Source organism: Montipora foliosa, chromosome 1, assembly GCF_036669935.1.
Source record: "Montipora foliosa isolate CH-2021 chromosome 1, ASM3666993v2, whole genome shotgun sequence".
Taxonomy (NCBI): domain Eukaryota; kingdom Metazoa; phylum Cnidaria; class Anthozoa; order Scleractinia; family Acroporidae; genus Montipora; species Montipora foliosa.
Window position 1 is genome coordinate 53,826,573 of NC_090869.1, and position 22,953 is coordinate 53,849,525.

The following is a 22,953-nucleotide window of genomic DNA, read 5'->3' on the forward strand; positions in this document are numbered from 1 at the left end:
TAAAGAAAAAAAATCCTTAATTAAGTTCTACTTTATTGGTTGCAAGCCAATTAGTCAATCACCTCTCGTTGGCTATTCTCATTCGCGCAAAACCATTTGCACGCCGAATTAGGTAATCGCGTAAGTCCGTGCTCCCGTGGCAGCTATTCTATTGGCCCTAGAAGTCCCCAGGGAAATTCCCAAGACATTTAAGGACAGTGCCTACTAATTCAAATATATTTTTGCGCGGTTTACTGAATATGTGGGAAAAGCAGATCTTAACAAGTGTTATTGAAATCCAAAAAGAAAATTGGGGGTAACCACGCATTTTTCGAAGGTAATTAATCAACAATATTTGTAAAAATCTTGAAAATACAAAGCAATGTATGGCGTTCTTTTCCAGATTGAAGCTTAATTATCTCCGAAAAATGCATGGTTACCCCCAATTTTCTTTTTGGATACCAAGAGCACTTGCCAAGTTCTGCTTTCTCCGCGTAGTTTTGAACCGTGCAAAAATATCCTTATAGTAATAAGCGTCACCCATAGGAAATCCGAGTATCTCGAGATGCGCAGAACGTGTGCGCAATAACAATAATAGGCACCGTCCTAAAAGGCCGTTGCATGCAAATTTCTCTCTTCTCGCACCACCCTCCTCCCCTTCAGCGGGGCTGGCCATTTCCTCTTTCAGCTCACCCTACGCCTTATACAAAATTCTTTCGTCCATAACTTATCCTTCATGAGGCGTAGGGTAGCTTATTAGGCGAATGTGAATTAATTACTATTGTGGTTCAGCGTCGGGACTCATGGAATAATTATTAATCGTCCAATTTCAGAAAGACTGTTTTGCTTGAAGCCTGGTCGTCACTTGCGACGCAAGCATGCGCAATCCATGCAGACCCAGTTATTCCAGTCAAAGGTACCAATGATGAGGTCGCAAGTCAGTTTGTTGATTGTGCTTATGCCAGCGTCGTTTGTGTATACTGGCTATGATTAACGCTCGATTAAACTTTCTGTGGCATACATCGGTTTCACCATTGACCCTAATTGTAGAGCGATATAAATTTTGAATTTTCCTCTCATGCTAACATGGTGACTTGGACCAAATGGAAGAAGAAGCAAGGAAAAATTGTTGGCTTCTATTTATGCGTAGATCTATGGGTGCGCGGTTAATTAATACAATGAAGTTTGTTCGTGCGCACTAGAAGACAAAAATTAAATAAAATCACCCACAAGCAGTACAGAAATGTAATAGTAATTTATTTTGTGAAACAGCTTGCTCTTTGTCTATAGTTAAGTTTCCTCATTGGCGGTCCTGGCTACGCAAAACATTTCAGACGAGAAAAGCTGCAGAGCAAATAATATTTAAGTACTAAAACCACAACAGATGGAGGCGACTTGGGTATTTACAGACTCGATGATTTTCGCTAGTTTTAAGTGTCTGTCTTCTCGTATTCCGGATTCTTTTTTAAGATGACAAAACCCTCCATAATCGGTGCTAGGGAAATATCTGATGATTTGGGAGTCAAGGAAGATAATTTCAAATCCGGTAGGGCATGAATCATAGCCTGAAATTGAGCTGCAGTGGATCAACTTCGTTTTTTAATGGCGTTCACAGTTTCTTTATGCATTTAGGACTTTCCTTTAGCGTTCAAACGTCTCATCTAGCCATTCTCTCTCTTAATGGCAGTCATCTCTACAAGCTGGGACCCCTTTGGTTGTTATCGCGACAGAAAAGAATTTCTTGAGACCGAAATTGTCATGAAGGTATCTGGAAATTTCTTTGTTTGCTTTACCTTATTAACATTCACTTGTAAAGTCAAACAGTTCACCGGGAAAGTTAACCACTGCCATTTTCCGTCGTTGTTCCCCAATTTCTTGGGTCGTTTTCATTTTTGTACGCATAAATTTAACCTGCCAGCAAGCTCACTTGAGGGGGTGGCGGGTGGAGTTTGCTCGCAAGCAAGCATAAAGGAAGTAAAGGATACATTCTTCGGTAGCTAACTCTGCTCTTTCTCCATAAGCTAGCAATACTGGTGTAGTGTGAGTCTGAAATCCTGTTATTGTTTTGGGCTTTCCTGCTTGACCGACTACATCCACAGCCTGATGAAGCAACCCAAAACCAACGTTTTAGACCGTCATAACTTTCCTTTGAAAGTCGTAACATATTCATTGACTGTTTGCAGGAAGCTAATCAAGGGAAAAATATGTTCACGCAGATTTGGAAACCATACTAAATGACAGCCAGCCACTTTCAACTCAACGCTTGCACCCAAACGGTGACGGTAAGAACTCAAGTGCACTGTATGTGAGAATCTTCTGGAAGTCAATGAATAACGTTTTTATGAAGAAACAATCACTCAAGTTAACAATTTGTCGTCAGTAAAATTAACAGCAACGTACTAAAAGCGAGACAAAGTTCCAGTATACTCGATATTCATTTTTCAAGGTGACTATTTCCTGTATATCTCCTGTAAGTGGCTGCATCGTAAGTCGATGGAAGAGAAATTTGACGCCGAGCGCTATCGAGGTCAATGAAAGCCCTCGACTTGACAAGTTCAATACAGTGTAATAGAGAACTCTGTACGTAGAATTCGAAAGTAAATAAAGCCTCGTACGGCAAATAAGGGAGATACTCTACAGAAACCGTTATTTGAAAGTGATAATGACCCGCTCCCAAGAGTAGGACATTGGCAGTTTAAAGACTTCGTTCAACTGTCGCAGGAATGTTTTGGACCCAGGCGATGACACGTCGTATTTGTAGTTGAATTCAGTGAGCAATTGAATAATCCTGTCTTAATTATCTAACCTTTATCCAATTTGGTGACCATTATATGCTGGTACATAATAATGAAATTGTGGGTTCGGGAAGTCTAAAGACCGCGTCCGTTATATACAGGTGGCCGCTGTATACAGGTCAACTTTACAGTAAATGTAAGACACTATTTACGGGAAGTTGTTTGGTGACCGTAATTTCCAGGGTGACCGCTATAAACAGGGCCTTTATACACTGGTTTGACTGTACTTAATTGCATTGTCACGCAATGTAGTAAAAGAAGAAATGCACTGCGTGACCACTGCTTTGGATCTTACCTGACCGACTCTGACGGAGACTGGCAAGGGACGAAGCTCAGTGTCAAACGTGACCAGCATTCTTGGTTGCATGGCTGACACCAAGTTAAAGAGGACATAGTGAGACTTGCCGAGGATAACTGTGGGGCAAAAAAGAGTCGCGACTATTACAACACACTTGGTTACAAGTGTCACGATATTCTTGATTTACTCTTTTTCGTTGGATTTCAAAACTATGTTAATGAAATACTAAGTGACCCAAGTTTTAAGCCTTGATTTCAGAAAGACACCTGTTTATTCTAACAGGAATTTTACTATTTAGTGGTCCGCCATTATCAACTTTAAAATCTTGAGGGAGCTGGATAAATGGAAAAATTATGTCAGTCTCACTAGTTTAAGAATGCAATGCGTGTGTACGCGGCTGAATTAATATGCACCACGGAGGTTTCGTGTTCAGAACATATAAGCTGCATTTAAACGCTGAAATGTTATGCAAATGAGTAAATGACGTCACTTTCCCTAGATCCAACCCTCTGAGGTCCAATCGGTCACTTTTGAACGTGAGTAACGGCGGACCATGAAATCTAAACACTCAAAGTGAACAGCCTTTGGATAAAAATCAAAGCTCAAAATATTGCCAGTCAGGTGTTAAGCAAACACACTTTCAAAAATCGAAGAAAAAAAGTGATTTCTTTTTTTATAGCAGCACTTTAAGCACCCTACTAGCAGAGGCTTTCTTAACTCAACGAGAAAGAAAGGACTCTGCAGAAATCGTGTTTAGTCTTTACTGAGTATGCGCAAGCCGTAGCTTGGAGACAGTTTCAAACCCAGGCCAAGTCTCCATCGCACTGCGAGACGCCATGTTGATTTTCATACTGGAGGCTCGATTTTGACCTTTGCCTTGTCAAAAATATGATGCGCGCGTTGCCTAAACCGAATTGACCGAAGAGACTAGCCTAGAAACATGGGCTGCAGCGACTTAAAAGACTTGACACGTTTTCTGTAGAGCCTGTCTTTCTCGCCCTCTGGTGAGTTTTAGAGAGGTTCTGCTCGCAGGGCGCATTTCAATTATTAATTAAGGAAAGTTTTTGTATTGATGAAGAAAGAATACCATAGTTTCGCCAATGGAGACCATGTTGGTGTATTACAGGGTTTTTTTCCATCGTCGTTAGATAAGGATGCAGCAGGATGAAAGTGGATTGGAATAGCCAGGGTTTTTTTGGAATACGGACAAGGCGATTTTGGCGGTTCCATACCAACAATGACACGTCCGTCTGCAATCAGCCCTTGTGCAAAATCTTGTTAGAAAAGAATACTGGGCAAGTTGTAATATTATTATTTTACATGGGATATTCAATATAATATTTAAAATGAACAGAAAAATAAATTAATGGCTTACCATTTTTCACATCCAAGAATGACACCAGAACAGAGAGAAGCCCTCCAACAGCAACTGGCATCATGAGAGAGCGATCACAATGATAAGGGCCCAGGGTAAGAGTGCCTTTACCAAGATGGACTAAACCCTAAATACCACAAAGATCAAGATGAGACGGACAAGAAAAGCCAGAGCGGTTCCTTTGAGATCATAGAATAAATCAAAGTTGTACTGATTACACCGTCAAAAAGATAATTTGTTCCGTCATCTAATGTATTCCAAGGCTCAAATGACATCTGAACTTTCGGGTCTTTCTGCATGTACCGGAAAGCATTGTATTTTTGGTCACTTGGGACTAGTCTTTATTTGGAGTTGTTTTGTTTTCTGTCTTTTGTTTCTTTTGTTTTACGTAATCTGTGCTCCGGTACCTGCAGAAGGAACCCAAATTTCGGACTCAACATGTTGCACAGTGATTAATCGACGTCAATAAACGGAAAATCAAACTTGTGTGAGTGCTTTGCCGTCCCTTAAGTAAACCGATCCACACTGGTAACACAACACCAAAGGCATCTTAAACTCCATGAAATACCGTAAAGCAATCGAGGAGAAAGGGAGGTAGGGTTTAAAGCTTATGCGAACAACCTCTTCCAAGTAGAACACTTTATTTAACGGGGAAAGGGTAATTCAGCCGTTATGCATTCCACCATATTAAAGCGATTCGAGAAGCTCGGATCCCCTTATCGTGTTCTAGAAAACTGACCTTATATATGCTTTTTAGATCAGACAAAACAACTCCACCGCAAAGTTTTCCGACTTGAAACCCATTCCTTTTCAAGAAACAAAGAGTTTTGTTACCCGAAATATGCCCGAAAGTTTCGGGACTTTGGCGAAATGCGACGCCCCCTAAGGTCGAGAACCAGCACACACCCAGGCCTCTTAATTAAGGCAAGAACTAGAGTGTGGATCCACATTCCAGGAAGACAAAGTGCTCTCACCACTAGTAAGGCCTTAGCACCCACAGAAATACCATTTCTCACAGAGTTTCTTGTGAACTTATAAAGACAAAGAGGCTTCACCTGTGCGAGTCGCACCATAAACAGATTATTGGCGTCCTTGTGATAATACATCGCAAGTTGTCGGAGCATTCCTCCAAGACGAGCATTATTGGTTCCTGCACAAAAAATGCAACAGCGAATAGTTACCACACATCAATCAATTGCTTTAGTGTTTTCCCTTTAATGCGTCGTTCGAGAAGCAAATGCACGAAACCAAGCTACAATTCTGATCTCAGTTCATTTGAATTTTGTAGAGTGTCCCAAATTAGTGCCAATTATCTGCCGAGGTAACAGGCACCTTGGGAAATGTGACGGTGAAGAATTACTGCGCTCTCGCATTTCATGTCTTTCTGATTACTCTGAGTTGAATTTGAACTTGAGCCCGAGTTGCCTGGCTCAATTCAAACAGTCGCCGACCATCTGAGAGTGATCGACGAGGTTTGGTCAAAATTCTTGCAACAGACCGTCTTAATTAATTCCATACCGATAAGAGAAACCGAACTTATGCAACACTAGACTTTGGGGATGACTTTTCATTTTAATGGTAATTGCTGCGTTTGCAGTCGAACTCTGAGAATTTCAAAACAAGTGGATTGGGTGCACGTTCGTCTTGCCCGAAGTCCGCCACTTCGGCATGACTTGCGCCGCCCTAGTCAACTCCCAGTGTTATGCCATACTGACCTGCTCCGACAATTCCCATGGCAAAGATAGAATTGTGTGATACTTCAGCATCATTGTCATGCGACAGCTTACTCAGAGTATCCACTATACTGAGTTGAGGATTAGAGGCCGACAGAATGGCAAGTGCTAGAGGAACTGCACGACGAATGACTGGCTCACCATACTGCAACTGAAATGAACAAAGAGTAGATGTGTGACAAAGAAACACGAGTCGACAAAGGGAATAACCGAGGGCCAAGCCTAGCATTTGCTCGTACGCCATTTTTTTTTCGTCCTGTCTCACTGCAAGGGATGGTCGCCAACTACCATCATCAAGGTATCCCAAGGGGAAACTTAGCCATTCGTTTCGGAGAGATAAAGACTGCTTTACTGGTCACCCAAACATAATCCATAGGAAAAAAAACCCTATCCAAATTGAGCAAGATGTTGCTTTAGAATACCGTGCGGTATTTGTTAACTATTTGGAAAGCAATGATTGATTAACGATACAGAAATATATGAATATTTGTACGTAAAACAAAAACTATACAATATGGGGACTTATGGATTTCGGACGGAAAGGTTTGTTTAATTTTGCTACCGATGGCAGAAAGAATCAAATAAATAGAACACTGTTTACAAGTGAAACAGAATACGTCTTCTTTATAGACTATTTTTTATGCACAATTTACATAAATAAAAGTAGGTCAGTTTGTGCTACTGTGACGATAGGGTTGTCATTTGTAGTGTGTTACTGCCTACATTTGAGTTTGACACATTCTGTCACGCCTTCTGGACTATTGTTCACAGTAGTATAAAAATTAAAAATTGGTGGTAAACATCGCACGCGTTGAGCAGATTCATCCCTGGTAGGTGGCCTACTTTCTTTTATCAACTCATTTCGTACAACTCTACACCCACAAAGAAGGCATCACCGTCCACGGTTTCTCTGAAAAGTGAACCCGTTCGCAAATCGTAGCAGTTACGCCGTTTAGGACCAATCATTCACATCTTTTACTACGTCATTTTTCTCTGAATAAAAGGTTTATCCTCCCGCTTCCGCAACTGATTCCCAGCCGGGATCTTCTTAACGCGTACGTCAGTCCCACAACGTTTGGAGATTTGACAGATTAAGCATATTCGGCGTTCATGGCAAACGGATAGCGACAGGCTGAAATTTGCGTTTGTCAAAAATCAAAGAAAGGAAAGAAAAGGAACTTTATTTAAGTGTCTAGTGTCTGGAGCGCTAATTGGGGACACTGTAAACTGAAATTAACAATGAAAGTAAATCAAGTCAAAGAGACTTGTTTTGATTTTAGCCAATTGAAGCAATTTGTACAACGAAAGAGCCCTGCAGTTAAGATAAAAAAATTTCCACCAATCAGCAGCCTGCCGTTTGCCGTTTCACGTTAACGCGATGCTAAATCTCTATCATTAGGGAGCTTAAGCACGCACGCGCGTTTTTGACACGCGGACGGCGACCGGAAGTGAATATTTCGCACGCCAGGATAGCGGTCTCTCCCAGCTTTTTAAACTTAGGGTATCCAATAGTGAAAAGATACTTAGCGATATAAATGTGGTTGTGTGAAGACAAGTTAAAAGAGAAAATAGCTCACTTCCGGTTGCCGTCCGCGTCTCAAACACGCGCATGCTTAAGCTCCCTATTACATGCAGAAGCACATGGCCTTAAAGCCTGTAACTTGCAAGTCTGTTCTTTGAAACAAAGTTGGGGGTTTTAGGACACCGATTTTATGCCCAAATATGGAGAAAAATAAGATCGAGGTTGAACGCGCGGGAAAATGCACGAGCTACGTTACATCCAAATAAGGACATTTCTTAACTAAAAAAAAATCCCAGCTCTGAACCAGAGTTAAACGCTTTTGCCCAAGGTCGTGAGCTTCTGTTACGTGGAAGGAAGTTTCGTTAGAACTGCAAACGTGGACAGACTACGTACACGTCATCGTATGGGGCCAAGTAAACTTAATAATGACAATTGAACTGAGCGGAGTGTGATTTCAGACCAAAATTGCACGACAGTCGACACGAAGTACCACTTCATTACATCCATTTAGAAATCGCACAATTTAATCGCTCAAATACAGGACTTGCGAAAAGCAAAGTTTTGGGAACAAAAGTTGCAAAATTCCCCATATAGTAGCTTTCTTTGTCTTTCATTTTCCTGCAATTTGATTGGTTGTTTTAAACAAGCCGTGGAATCTGATTGGTTGCTTTGTTTCGTGTTCCTTTCTCATTGGTTGGAGAAAAGGTGCGATTTAAACAAAAAACAGTGCGATTCGAGAATAAATCGTACTGCTGAGAGCCAACCAAATTGCAAGGATCGCCAGCGATTTCTCGAGGAAAGAACTAACACCAGTTACGCGTATTTCAGAAGTTGCAGAAATTTCCAGAGTCGCGCAATTTCTGCAACTTCTCAAAATGCACGTGATGTTAATTCTGAATTTTACGAGGAAACTTGCGATTACTTGTTTATAACATAAAGGGCAATATTTTCTTTCATTAAGAAGGTCAAAAACGCACGCTGCTGCGCAATTTTGTAGGAAGCCATTTCAGTGTTCAGTTAGCGTCAATGAACTGTAAAACCCACCAATCAGATGAATGAAATTTTATTGTACAACAATGCCAAAGCAATGAAACCAGACCTGCTAAAAACACCTACGACATGAAATTTTGCCCGGCACAATCAACAAAATTAATTAAAAATGCCCTCTGTCTCAGCCAATCAGCTTTTTTTAAATTTTGCTCTCTACGTTGCAAAAGAAGATATTGAGCCCCAACTCATTGACGAGGCTACAAGCCATTTGTATCACCGAAAGTGGTGCTACCTTTTCATCTGGCCTGATTGTAAGCTACGGTGGACAGCATCTCACGTTAACCTACCAGATGGTTGCACGTTCTGAGTGCCATTTGAGCGCCTATCTCCTCCCCCATTGCCACCAAAGCTATTCCAAGCACAGCCACACCCTGATGGCTGCCATCATCTGCTTTCTCCGCTTCCTTCTTGTCTTTGTCCTTATCTTTATCTTTGTCCTTGGAATCTTTCTCTTTTTCTTCATCATCCTTCGCTTCGAAGTGCTCACTGCATATATGAAGCATCTCTTGGATTTTAAGAACGTTTCCAGTACCTGACAAAAGAAAAGTGAAAAGCAGGTATTAGGGTAACTAATTAACGCAGTCGGTTTTGGGGGCATCACGCAACCCTCTCCAAAAACGCCGCGTGACGCCGCAAACAGTGGCCGAGTAGAAGACTGGGGACCGTTGCTCGGAGCTTGTTTGGCGCTAAGCGTTGGTGATATCAAAACTTATTGGTTTCCTGGGCCTGGTGTTTTCTGTATTGCGTGACAAAACACGATTGCCTCAAGTGACATTGCACGACCTGCTTGCAGCCCAGATATCAACAAACACAATGAATTTAAAATATAATCTTTAAGCAAACTGGTATTTTAAGCTTGCATCTTGTGGGACCAGGTATAGAAAGAACCAATTCAAATAAAGAAATGCTGGGACTTGAAATTTAGGAAATGGAACATTCTCGCAATTGAAGTAAAGTAGGTGCTGAATGTTCACCTCAAGATGAAGGAATGAAAAAATGCAGGGCAGTGTTAAATAAACGAACTCCAAGAAACAATCGGTTGACTATTAAAGCGCAGTGAAGTAAATTCAAAATTCGGCTGATAATGAGTGCGACCAGTACCCGACTCCTCGTGCGATTTGAATTCAACCAAGCACCATTTGCAATGAACCACGGTATTTCTGTGACTAATGTGGCAGAAAACGCAAAAAATGTATTTGTTCATTGATGGTGGGTCAGGTTTTTAACTAAAGAAAACTGTTCGATAAAAAGAGCGAGAGCCTTACCAGCATAAGCACAGACTTCTACAAGGATACAAGCCCACTTTCCAAGCGGCTCAGGAACGACTTTCAAGGCTTCTAAAGTGGCTTCGGCGGATTCCTGTTTGCCTGTAAGAACAATTATGAAACTCACAAATAATCCGTAAAGAAAACTATGGCTGTGTACATGAAAGAGATTTCTCATCATTTCGAACTTTAAAAGAGCCCTAGTTCCATTTCCTTTCTTCAAATGCTATGAACTACAAAGATAATCGATGAACAAGACAGTTCACTGCTGATACTCGTTGTCTTCGGTTCAGAACTGGTGCCAGAAAGAACTTTGCCCTGCCTTTATAGTATAAGAACCAAAACGACCTGACTGAATGTTTTCGATGCAACAGGAAAAATGTCCCTAGTGGGACCTAACGCGTGACATTGTGACTAGTTTTGAAGACAAGATGCAAAAAAGGCGGCTCCATTACCTAAGAAGGTCAATCCAAGTCCGAGAGCTAAGTTCCGCGCGTTGGTCTCCTTGATTTCCGATTCGGAACGCTCCATCATGGTTTGAAGAATAGTTGATGTCACGTCACCGTTGCATGTTCCTATGGCAACCAAACCGCAGGCAATTGCTGCCATGCCGATTACCTGCACAAAGAACACAACTCAGCTAAATATTCAGATAATTATCCTGATATCCCTGCGCAAATGAAGTAAAACAACAAACAAAAAAAACAAACAAAAGTTACATCTGCAGCTCCACAAAGCATCCGCTTTTCTAATTCCTTCTCTCAATCTCGTTTTACATGTATGTAATAAATGTATGAATTTGAAGTGCGCGTTATAGAGAGAAGGCAGAAATGATCCTGGACAATTTAAGCAATTGTCTCTAATGGACACCTGACAAATTCAGGTGGCCTCATTCATCGAGTCCTGCTCCCAAATGAGTGGCTTCATAGCTTAGTTGGCAGAGCATTGCACCGCGGCATAGCAGAGGGGTCATGGGTTCGAGTCCCGTTCAAGACTGGCAACTGCTTAAGTTGCTTCGCGACGGTCTTTCTAACTTTCATTTCACATTTTTGTAAACCCAACAAGAAAAATATTTGCATAGAACGGAGTTACAGCGCTGATCTCCAAAAAATAACGGGATCGAACATCTATTGTTTGAAGTGATGCACAAGAAGATCACGGCGGCCATCTTTTTGGGATCACCTTGAGACCTCATAGCAAGTTAAAAGTTAGACGAAAGCAATTTGGCAATTTTGTCAAAAGCCACTTTCAAAGATTTTCCGCAAAACAACGGAGGTTAGTCTTCACCCATAACTTAAGGACGTTCGCGCCAATTGTTTCTGCGCATCCTTACTGCGCACGCAAATGCACACGCCACGTCATACACGAGCGCGCGCGCTAAGTAATAAAATGAAAAATGATAGGGCAAAAGGCCATTGCTATAGCTTTGCGTGGATTTAACACTCTTGGACGTTCGGTGACCCAAAAATGAACAAAAAATCAATGTGGGAAGTTAAAAAAATTTCAAGATTTCTGCTCACGGGACATCAAATCTTGCCATCTTGCGGTTGTAAGGCGAGTGAAACTGTGGTCGCTAAATGCGAACTTGATCTTTAAGGAACGTCACCAGTTGACTAAATTCACTTAATAAGTCCACTTAAACAATATTTGGCAGAGAAGATTTCACTTCAAAGATTTAATTGCAATATATTTGGGTTTACAGACACTGGCCTTATTTGCTAACGAAGCCCGATTTTGTCACATTTTGGGTGTTTTTCCGGGCATGTTCTCTCCAAAACGAAGTCGGTGACCCCCTATTTTTTTGAATTTCTGACATAACTAACTCATCATCTTACAGTGGTAAAAGTTTCAGAAAAAAAATCAACGTTGAAAAATTTTCGCGCGAACGTCCTTAACTGGTTAATGTGGTCCCAACAAGATGTCGCGGCACTTATACAACTACTTGGCACGGAGAAAAAAATAGGTTACTCGAACAGCCTTTCTTTGAGATCAGGGAATTAGTCTAAGTGGATTTTTTTGGGACACCAACATGGCCACCGTGACGTCATGCGCATGCGCTGTATACGAGTATGCGTTTCCGAAGTCGAACCGTCTTGCCAGTTTCCGAAGTCGAACCGGTCTTCCCAGTTTCCGACTTCGAACCGGTCTTCCCAGTTTCCGAAGTCGAACCCGTCTTCCCAGTTTCCGACTTCGAACCGGTCTTCCCAGTTTCCGAAGTCGAACCCGTCTTCCCAGTTTCCGACTTCGAACCGGTCCGGTCGCCATCACTGAACTTTAACCGATTGTTCCTTGCTCATTGAGTTAAAAGGATTTAAGAATAAAAGGGTGAACAAGGCAAGGCAAGGCAAGGCACACGAAGTGGATGACAAAAGTCGTTCTCGGAGTCAGCCTCGTTCTTGTAGTAAAAATGATGGCCGGTATTACAATGAACAATGAGTCCCAATCGATACAAAATTTAGAGTGACTGCATATCGTATTACCTCCAAGTTTGATTTGGAATCACTCAGAACACGAAGAATTAGGGACAACACATCCTGTCTGTTCGAGCCTGCGTAAGCAAGGCCAAGCCTATCGGAAAAAGAGAGCAGGTTACGAATAGAAAATACGATGCTCGAGTTCCGTGAAACTGCCTGAACGTCAGTCTCACAGTTATTCCAAAATAAATAAATAAATAAATAAATAAATAATAATTAAAAAGATTAAAAAACAACCGGTTCCACCCTGGTCAGAGCTTTTCTCAACCTCGTTCCCAGGGTCTCTCTTCCTCTCTTCTCATCAAGAGAGACCCTTGGTGACGTAGGCCTGTCGTAAGCTTGTCGCATGCGACAAAAATCGTACCGTGTAAATAGGCCCTAATGGTTCTGCATGTCTCGCACGTGCACTTCACATTTTGCTTCATTATTGCCCTGACAAGGACGCCAAATAACCCAATTGGGGGTCATACGGAGGACGTGAGCACCCGAAGATAAATAGTCAAATTTCCTCCGAAACAAACATGGTTCGGTCCAATCTTATTCCTGGAAAATTCACACACACTTTCCACGCCGATAAGGGCTAAATCGGACAATAGTAGAGCCGATTTAGGGGTGCTATTCTACGGTTTAGCCATAGAGATGTTCTCCGAGTGTAAGATTCAAGCAGAGAATTCTCCGATTTTACTCCTTCACGCATCAAAACATCTCCGATTCTCCGATTTTACTATTTCATCTAGGGAGGGAAAGGTCACCGATTTTACGATTCTTCCGATTTTCTCTGCATCCAGCAAAAAGTCTCCAAGTATCCCACTTCATATTATGATTATTCTATGCTACCCGGAAGTTTACCTTCCTTGCACATGTTTCGACAAGGGGGACCAACGCGATTTTCGTTATTCACGTCTTTTTTCGATGATCAACTCCACGGGACTGATTGGTGTTTGTGTGCCATTATATTACGACAAGTACTGTAATTCCTATTTCAACTGGAACAATCAGAAAAATAGAAGAACCTTGGAAACTGAAGCTGGGAAAATCAGATAAATCGTAGAATCGGAAAAAAAGGAAAATCTTAAATCTCAAATCGTAGTGTCAGATTATCTTATCTTAGTTCCCCACACTCTAACGGAATCTTTTATATACGAAATGATTACAGTAAGGGGAAGTTAAATTTTTACAAGAGAAAATGATTGATTTTTACAAAACGTTTTCACAGCTGTCGTGCTTGCATAACTGCTTACCCGACGACGGATCCAAGTCTCATTATATTGTTGTTGTGTAATACGTAATCAGACAATAAAGCAAGCGCTGGATCACATTCATTCCTGACACCAGAGTTCACAATGCCGCAAGCTAGTAAGGCACCAGCCTGTCAAAAGGAGACAGTTAGTAATGGCAGAGCATTAAATAGGAAAATTACAGTTAAAATAAAAAAAGGTGTCTTTTTGAAATCAAGGCTTAAAACGTGGACCACTTAGTGTTTAGCTTACATAGTTTGGAAATCCAATAGTAGCACTTGGAATAGCTATATTCTAGAAAAATGTTTTTCTAATATTATTACTTGTCCAGCTAGTATCTAGAGGGTTCGACAAGACCACCCGAACCACACTGAATCCGTCCCAGCAATACAATGCTTAAACAACAGTTTACTGTTAATATGACGAAATGCATTACACTGTACCTATTGATGATGACAACGGCATGTTAAGAACATGTCTAAAGAATTAACAACATGCAGTACCTTAATGTAGTCTTCTGTAGAATACAAGTATTTATCGATCTGAGTCAGACCAGCATCAACGTCCCACAAGAGGATCAGTCCCAGGGAAGCTGTCGTACTCATCATACCTATCATAAAACATTTGCAAACTCATCAAAATAATATTGTTCTCTCTTCATTTCATCTAGATAAAATGAAGCATCACCCTATAAATAAAATTGCCTGGGGTGAAAAAGAGGAAAATCTTTAATAAAGTGGCATCCTTGTCAAGGAAAGGGCTACATAGGACATTATTTTAATAGTGTCGACATTCATGTTGTCAATACATAATGTAGAGTTAAGATTACGATGTTCTAACCATGCTCCTTGTTTTTGTAAATCCACTTGTTCCCATCTTCCGTCAACAGCTTGTCAGCACCAAATGCAGCATTAACAAATGAATTCACAAATGAAGATGCTAGATTTTGCCTTGCAGAATCCAGAGCAACACCACTGGAAACCCCTGTTGAGTGAAAATGCAAAAGACAAATGGATTTTTAAAAATTAATGAAAGATACCACATTCACAGTCAAGTTAGCTTCCTTCGTAGCCCTTATTGGGGCATCACGCAACACTTGTTCTATGGGGTGGGGTGGGGGGGAGGGACTGTTGTGTGACTTCCAAAAAGCGGCTGCAAAGGAGCCTATAGTCAAGTGGCAGATACACTAAAAGAAATCCAGCACAAACCCCTAGAAAATCCTACAAAGATGATAGAGGTCCACCACATAATTTATTACTAATTTTTCAAAACGCCTTGAGCATAAGAGGTTAGACTGAACAGTACCTTTGTTTTCAAGGTGAGTCTTGTAAATATCTTCAGGAACTTTTGGTTCCATGATATCCAACTAATGGTTGAAAAGAAACAAAAGATGTGTCAATGGTGAGATTTCTTTTCTTTTTTTTAACAAAACAGAGATAAGATCAGGCAGGGTTAGCCCAAGTGCTTATCTTTTTGTTCCATTTTTAAAAACGCAAAATTATCAATTTCAATTTTATCTTTAAGGTGGCTGGAACCAGTTTCACTAATTTTAAGAGATCTTATTAGAAGGGTTGTTACTACAACACTGTATCACATAACAGAAATGTTATGGTACCATATGAAACACCAATATGCGCCCACTACTGTACGTACTTTACTTTAAATCAGATGCTTCTTTACTACATGATGTTGACAATCAGTGTGCTCCACTCAATACTTCAATTAATACACTTAATCACAATGAACAAATTCATTCCTATTTCACACGGTCTGCAATAGCTGGAAACTTCCACATAGAATGGTCGAGAACAGAGAAACGGTTATTTTCCTTCTCTAGACTTGGTACGAAAATTAATATGGAATGGTATCCCCTCTAAATTTCGCCAGCTTAGGAAAACACACTTTACACGTAAATTGAATGAATCTGTAGACCATAAATTATTCATATTTTCAGTATTAGACTGGAACTAGCTTGCAATGGAGGCTAATACAGGGGAACATATTAAAAAATATTTACATTTGAAAAGATTCCCCTCTATTAGCCTCCAATGCAAGCTACTATGTAGTTCCAATGAATCCAATACTGGGAATACGAATAATAATATGGTCTATCGCTTATACAATTTCTTACAATCGAGGAGATGAATTTTGATCTTTCAAAGTGTATGACTTTTCTTTAACAGTCTATGATAATATCAAATCATTTTTAGTACAGTTTTTCTTTTATGTACGAGCCCTTTGTTTGCTAAATTCTCGTTTGTGTAACTCTTGCCATTTTGTCTTTTTGTTTACTTTGTTGTGAGGGCCAGCAAAAATGTCATGTGTTAGTGGTCTGCCTAGAAAAACAATGATAACTGTGAGCCACCATGGTCTTGTTTGTATAATCATGATTTGTTTGTAAATAAGGTGAAAGTAAAAATAGGTTGCCATGGCAACACGAAAGCTCTCTGAAAACACGCTATATTTTGTCTCACTTGCTTAGTAACCCCACTTTTTATTGTAGAGTGGTTCCCGAGAACCAATTCAGGGCTACCGTACCTTAATTAATTAAAATTTTCCAAAATTTGGCCCATCCCTGCCTCCTTTTATATTTTCTGTTTCATTCAAACCTTAGTTCAATGTTCTAAGTAGTTATTTTTATGTTTTGCTTGATTTGGTTGTCAGTTTCCAGTTGCTAAATTTGGATAAATTTCTTGACACAGCCTCTTTAAGTACGTTTGTTTTCAAACCATGCTTCTTAACATTTAAACAATAAGTAGGAACCTTAAACTTACAAAGGGAATGGAAGGGAGTAACTTTCTTACCTCTCTAGCAAGACTGAGAAAATTGTTGTTCAGATGAGCATTGGACATTATCTCCACTAAGTCATCATAATCATCCATATTTTCATCTAACTCTAGGTAGATCTGTTGCCTGGCCAACATAAATGCCATCTGTTTTTGGATTAATTTTTTGTCTTCACTGAATAGAAATTAAAGAATAAATTATATAATGAAACTTTGTTAATGTCTCTCACAAACAACATTGTCAAAAGGAAACTTACTGGTTGAGTCATAATTATTTGAGGGTGGCAAAAGAATGTGAGCCACTTAAAATAATCTGTTCTCACTCATCACCTACTTCTTCATGGTTACAGCCTTTGATCTGGCACTGGAGTTTCCAGTGCCAAAACTAAACGTTTTGTTACTGTTAGGCACTATTGATTGCAATGACCTATTGCTGTAATTCAGTTTTAACTGCAATGGCAAGTAATAAACATACATTGTACCTATCTATCATACAGCTCTATCTCAAGAATTAATTTTTCAAATCACAGAATGTACTTCTAAAATGCACCCAAAATAGTTTTATTCGGGAGTTTAAGTCACGCATTGGCATTGATTCCAGTCCTAGAAGTACACAAGACATTGTCTTCTGAAATGGCCTAACTGCCACAAGTATTCGGTGAGTAGTTCAATGACAGAGCATCCAAACTACAGTATACATGTAGTAACTGTTCCAATCCTATTTTCACATGAGCACACAGATAACTTTTAGTGTAATACCTCAAAAAGTTTTCCCATCATAGTGTATCCATGCATTTTAGCGGGCGTTTGAATTATACGCAAAAAATTCTGGCCAAGCCAGTTGGGCCCTGGTAACTAATGATGTCATAGAAGTAACTTGTTCAAATCTCTTCAGAAAGAAATGTGCAAAATGTAAGAATAGAAGTCTTGTTGAAAATCTAGACCTTTTTGATAAGTCTTCATGGAAATGTCGGACAATAGTTACCCTTCGGATGCTGTGAATGTTCTGACAATTCAAAATGGAATTACATCCTTGACTTCTTGGATTAGTTACCAGGACCCAACTGGCTCGGCCAAAATTCAAAGGCCCGCTAAAATGCATGGATACAAGTTATGAGGGAAAAGTTTTTGATTTTTGAAGTACTGCACTCCAGACACCATAGATATTAAACCAAAAGTTTAAAAAATGGGGAAAAAATTAGCTTTATTTAATGTTGAAAAAATTAGCCCAGACTATTCAGCTATAAATATTATACATTAGCATTACAATGATCTACCCTGCATACAATTTACCTTCCAGTGCAAGAAACGAAAATGTCCTTGATGAGATCTACATCATTCAGCTGAATGGCCAATTTCATAGCCTCAGGCTGACGATCAAATTTTCTGAAGATATGCAGAGCAGTTTTCAGCAGTGTACTATCCTCTGGCTCAGGCACATAACTAACACAGCTGCATGTAGAAAAAAGAACAAGTAATACACCTTATTTGCCCACTCTAAAAAATCATCCATAGGTCAATAGTATTGACTAGTTCTTAGGATCATTTTCTCCTTCTTTTCCAAAGGTTTGCAACTTGGCTCCACAATGAAGACCACTCATTCGACACTTTGCTCAAAGTTACAATTAAGCTTATTTTTATGTTAGGATAAAGGTCAATCTTGTTGAGTACTAGAGAGGCAAGGTCAGTGGGACACCTTGAGACCTGTACCTGTACATGAACAGTGTTTTGCTAGCTTTTCTTTGATGCCTCGGTTGTTGAAATGCCTGAAACAGGCAGCGCTATCCTGGGGATACATGTACATATTAATCAAGCAGATAGTGATTTATCAAGTGGATTGTAATGTCGACCGAGGAGAGCAAGGTGTACCCTACAGGTGCTTACAAGCTGCAGAAGGTGAAAATAAGGATTGTACACAATGGTGCGAGGCAAGCACATCTCATTATTCTGCTTTGACCTTCATAGCACCTACACTGCAATCTTTGTTTCATTGCTATTTATCTGGTATTTATGACACTGACCTTGTGAGATAGAGGCAGACTCGCTGAAAGCTGTTCTTATCAACATACTGATCAAGTAGATCTAATTGTTCAATCTCCATAAGTAAATCACACGCCTCTGTTTCTGCATTGTGCAGCATATTGTAAGGAATAATCTCTCTTGCAAGAGAAACCAAGTCATCCACTGATTCTCCTTTATCTGTTCTCTCACTGTACTCTCCTCTTATCTCTTCAGCCAAATGCCTTTATGTCAAGACAATACATGTAGTCACAATTTAATAAGTGCCACAGAGTAATAGAGCATGTTAGTATATCAAGTAAGTGCTACTGTAACAGTATAATATCATTTAGTCTTTGAAGGATCATGGTAGAGTTAATGTATGCCTTGGGGCCTATCTTTAAAATTAATTTGATTGTTTCTAATATTAAATTTATTTTTGTAATTACATGTTTTTCTAATATTTCACAAATTGTTTATAATAAATTATTTAATTATTATATTTATGATAATCATTACTGTGCCATTAATTACCATTGCCATTATAATCATAATCAATTTCGTAATAATTATCATTAATTTTTATCTACATGTATTATCCTGGTCACATTTTGTCATGAAGTCTCCATTATGATAATTTTATCAGAGAAACCCATGATAGAAAATTTAAAAGGTTTTTAAAGTTTAACTTCCAGTATGCTATGGGTGTGAATAGGTCATGTGATAGACCTATTGGTGCATTCTTAACAAAAGGTCTAATTTTCCACTTCACCATGCCAGTTTCAAAACAGAAACTGAAAAAAAGAAAATTTTACAGTGCACTAAAATTGAAAGTCAAAATGGCAGAATATTTTTCTTATAAGCAAACAGATTAATCTCAGCACAAACAAAAAAAGTTAGGGTCACATCACTTCAGTATCAGTTTCAATGGCCCTGAAAAGTCTTAACAGGTGATGATGATGTTTATTTGAAAATTTTCTTTGAAGGCCTCACCAGCTTTAGATGGCATGTACTAAAACCAGGAACGCCAGAACACCGGAACACCGGAACATACAAACATCAGAACACCGGACCACCCTGGAAGTAACCCAAAACCCTCAATTTGGCTAACCCTAGGCCTAAAAACCAACTTAAGGTCTAGCTAGGCCTAGGGTGTTCTGGTGTTCCGGTGTTCCGGTGTTCCGGGGTGTTCCGGGGTGTTCCGGTGTTCCTGGTTTTAGTACATGCCGCTTTAGATTGATACCACTACTAACTGTATAATACTACATTTTCAGTTCTACTCACCTGACATATTCATGACCCCAAGATTCCAGCTCTTCCTTTGACCCCAACATTCGGAATTTCAAGCACTCACGACCCCCACTAATTGTCATGCCAAGTACAGAGATGATGTCTGCCAAGAATCTCTATAAAGTTGGAGAAGGTTCATAATTTCCGTTATGGGAAAAAAAATTAAACCACATCTTTTTTGCAATAAATTATTAAGTACAGTAAACACCCACAAAGAAGAACCTTAAAGTCTCTAGAGATTTTTCTAAGTGAGGCTCAATAGGTTCTTACAAGAATGGTATTTACAGTAGTTTTACATGTAGGCTGTCCTTATTTTTTCCAATACTTTTCTTCAATAATATATTTTACAATAACTCTGAAACAAACGAATATCCTTGACAAGATAATAATAATAATAATAATAATAATAATAATAATAATAATAATAATAATAATAATAATAATAATAATAATAAGTCTCAAGGGTATTTAGCCAAGCACAAGTGCTATACTAATTGGGGAGACTGGAAAGAAATCAAATGAAATCAAATCAGCTAAATCAAATGTTGGTTTTGATGAAGGGAAAGCCAGAGTACCTGGGGAAAAACCTTTCGGAACAGAGTAGAGAACCAACAAACTCAAACCACATATGGCATCATGTCCAGGAATCAATCCTAAGGCCACATAGGTGGAAGGCGAGCGCTCTCACCACTGTGCCAACCCCACTCCCCTTACTGCTCCCCCACTGCTCCACAACTACATGTAAATCACAAAATGAGAATGAACTTTAGTTAACCTAAAAATATATACTTCAAGTACAGAGTGACCTAGGAGAAAAATAATTATGGTCACCTTGTTTTCACCATCACCCCAACTGGCGTAGATCTCTTTCAAAGTATCAAAGTGTGGTCTCAGAAATTTCAGAGGCTTTGGAACGGATGTCATGGAACTTGTACTTGCTCGGATTTGTGATCTCAGAGCTTCCAATGCAGGCTTGTGCAATTGTACATTAGACTCCTAATAATATCAAAAGGTTTAACAACTGTAAACAGAGGTGTATGAGGTACGCTTGCAGAAGGCCCACACCCACAGATACATGTAAGTTGACCTCTAAAGTTGAGAACTTAAATGTAAAAATCAACAAAAAAGAGTACCAAGAAAAGAGAACGCTAAAGTGTGTTCTCCAAAGAAGTACCCTACTAAAAATCAAATTGGTGACCTCAGTGATGGTAAATTCACCTTAAGGTCTCGGTAAAGGCAAATGAGGTGTCTGCGGAAAAATAAAATCATTGCATCCCTATTTTTTACATAGGGTCAAACTATATATCATATTAAAGTTAATAGATTGAATTATAAAGTTTTAGTTTTTGGTATTTAATATTGCCTTTTAGTTTTGAGGCCTCAAATGCAGAACCACCTAGTCTGCTGCAGAAGCTCCTGCCCCTTCACTTTATTGCGAAAACAACCACATTTTGTTGCATCTTAGTCAAAGAGGAATGCACCCCAATACCCTGTGAGGAATTTTGGACATGTTACCAACTGAAGGAAATATCACGCACCACTCTCACCCCATACTTAAATTAGTCTCTGAAGACAAATGAAAAATTTCTCACACGGTATTTAGTTGATATACACTCGTAAACGCGACTATTAAATTATGAACGGTTGTACTTTGTCAACAGCATCGCGTTACTTCTCGTTGTTCATCTCAAATCCTTACCGATAATCTTTCAACCAACATTGTTAGTTCTTCTTTCAATTGCTTGTCCTCTTCGCTCTATAAAGTAAGTGTTAAAAATTATTTCCTTCTTCGTTTGCAATTGGGAGCGAATTGAAGAAACTTGATGAGTCATTGTCAAGCCTGGTATTTTCACGATTTTGACACATCTTACGACTAAATTACTCAGTTTGAATGATATGCACTTACCAATTCAGGTTCTTCTTCTTTTTTGGTTTCATCCTTGGATTTGGTCTCCTCTTTTTTCTCTGAAGTTTCTTTCTCTTTCTTCTCAGCCACAGGCGCCATGTTGGATCGCTTCGTCTGAGCTTGCAAGGACTTGCGGGACTTGATACCCAATTTTCTTTCCCTACTTTGGGTTCGTTGTGTCCGTTTTTTAGGACCACTGTATTAGGACTGGGGCAGGACTGGGTGGACCCTACCATTTGACCTGCGATCAGGCTCCTTAGTCATTGGTGCGAAAAGGTACGCTTGACCGGTTACTTAATAATATGATGGGTCATTATGATGGAGACCAAGGTATTTTAAAAACCATCTAGTTTTCCGAAGGAGTCATAAAAAATAGGTATAAAAGAGTGGAATCTTCAGGCATGTCAGTTGCTCCGAGAAGGGGCTATGGTAGGAAATTGTCAGTGGAAAGTGGAAGATGAATTTTCCTAGAAGAGAGAGGAATTCAAAAAGGAATGAGAATTGGTCTCCGAGAACTTAAGAGATAAATTCTTCGCTTCCCACGAGACACATCCTTTGATATTTTTTCTTTCCACTGGCTTTACACATGGAACATAGGGCTTTCCATAAAAATAAAGGACAAGACTAAATTCATTTTGAAAGCCTCATTTATTGATTTCGACTGTTTTCTAAAAGCTGTTTTTTCATGTTTCGGCATCGCCGCCATGTTGGTACATGAAAACAGAAGATGTCTCATTAGCTGGTTGGTCTGCCAGCAATTGTACATTGCACCATGGTTATCTGAGTCTCTAGAGATTGGCTGCAAACCACCTATATGTATAGTGATCATGTAAGACAATGTACTGAGGCTCTTGCCTCTCATATACCAGTGCCCAGGTGTATTAAGTTAATATTGCTCAAGAATTCAAGTAAGCTTAATTTGTCTGGTTTGCATAAAACCACATAATGATGTTGACTTTAACAAGGATGCTAATATCCACTGAGTAATTATATCATGGAAATAAGTTACATGCTATAAGCTTAATTATTAAAAACTGGATCATTGGATAATGCAATTCGAGAGTTTTGATTGGCTAAGCCATCATGGGTTATGAGCCATTATACCATGATCTACAAACACGGCAAGCATAGGCGTGATTTTTTGGGCCTTTTTATTTTTATTCTTGTCTAGTTTTCTATATTTTGGGGGCGTTTTTAATAAAACAATTATTCCACTCGCACTTGTTGGATATGAGATGATTATA

The 22,953-nt window shown here is 39.5% G+C and overlaps 1 protein-coding gene across 1 annotated transcript; it reads right to left on the reverse strand.

Annotated features, from left to right (window-relative positions):
- Window positions 1–1,211: 1,211 nt before the first annotated feature.
- On the reverse strand, window positions 1,212–21,820 carry LOC138001336 (26S proteasome non-ATPase regulatory subunit 2-like). Its single transcript, XM_068847988.1, has 21 exons — window positions 21,710–21,820; window positions 21,503–21,559; window positions 20,635–20,799; window positions 19,798–19,919; window positions 18,537–18,758; window positions 17,809–17,967; window positions 16,534–16,690; window positions 15,035–15,095; window positions 14,570–14,713; window positions 14,233–14,339; window positions 13,733–13,860; window positions 12,498–12,585; window positions 10,473–10,635; window positions 10,018–10,119; window positions 9,040–9,284; window positions 6,163–6,331; window positions 5,503–5,597; window positions 4,448–4,574; window positions 3,070–3,188; window positions 1,965–2,079; window positions 1,212–1,486 (listed from the first exon to the last, which is right to left on the reverse strand). Exons 1-21 carry the CDS (start codon window positions 21,806–21,808, stop codon window positions 1,410–1,412), a joined length of 2,721 nt encoding a protein of 906 aa, XP_068704089.1. The 5' UTR covers window positions 21,809–21,820; the 3' UTR covers window positions 1,212–1,409.
- Between the last annotated feature and the right edge of the window lie 1,133 nt (window positions 21,821–22,953).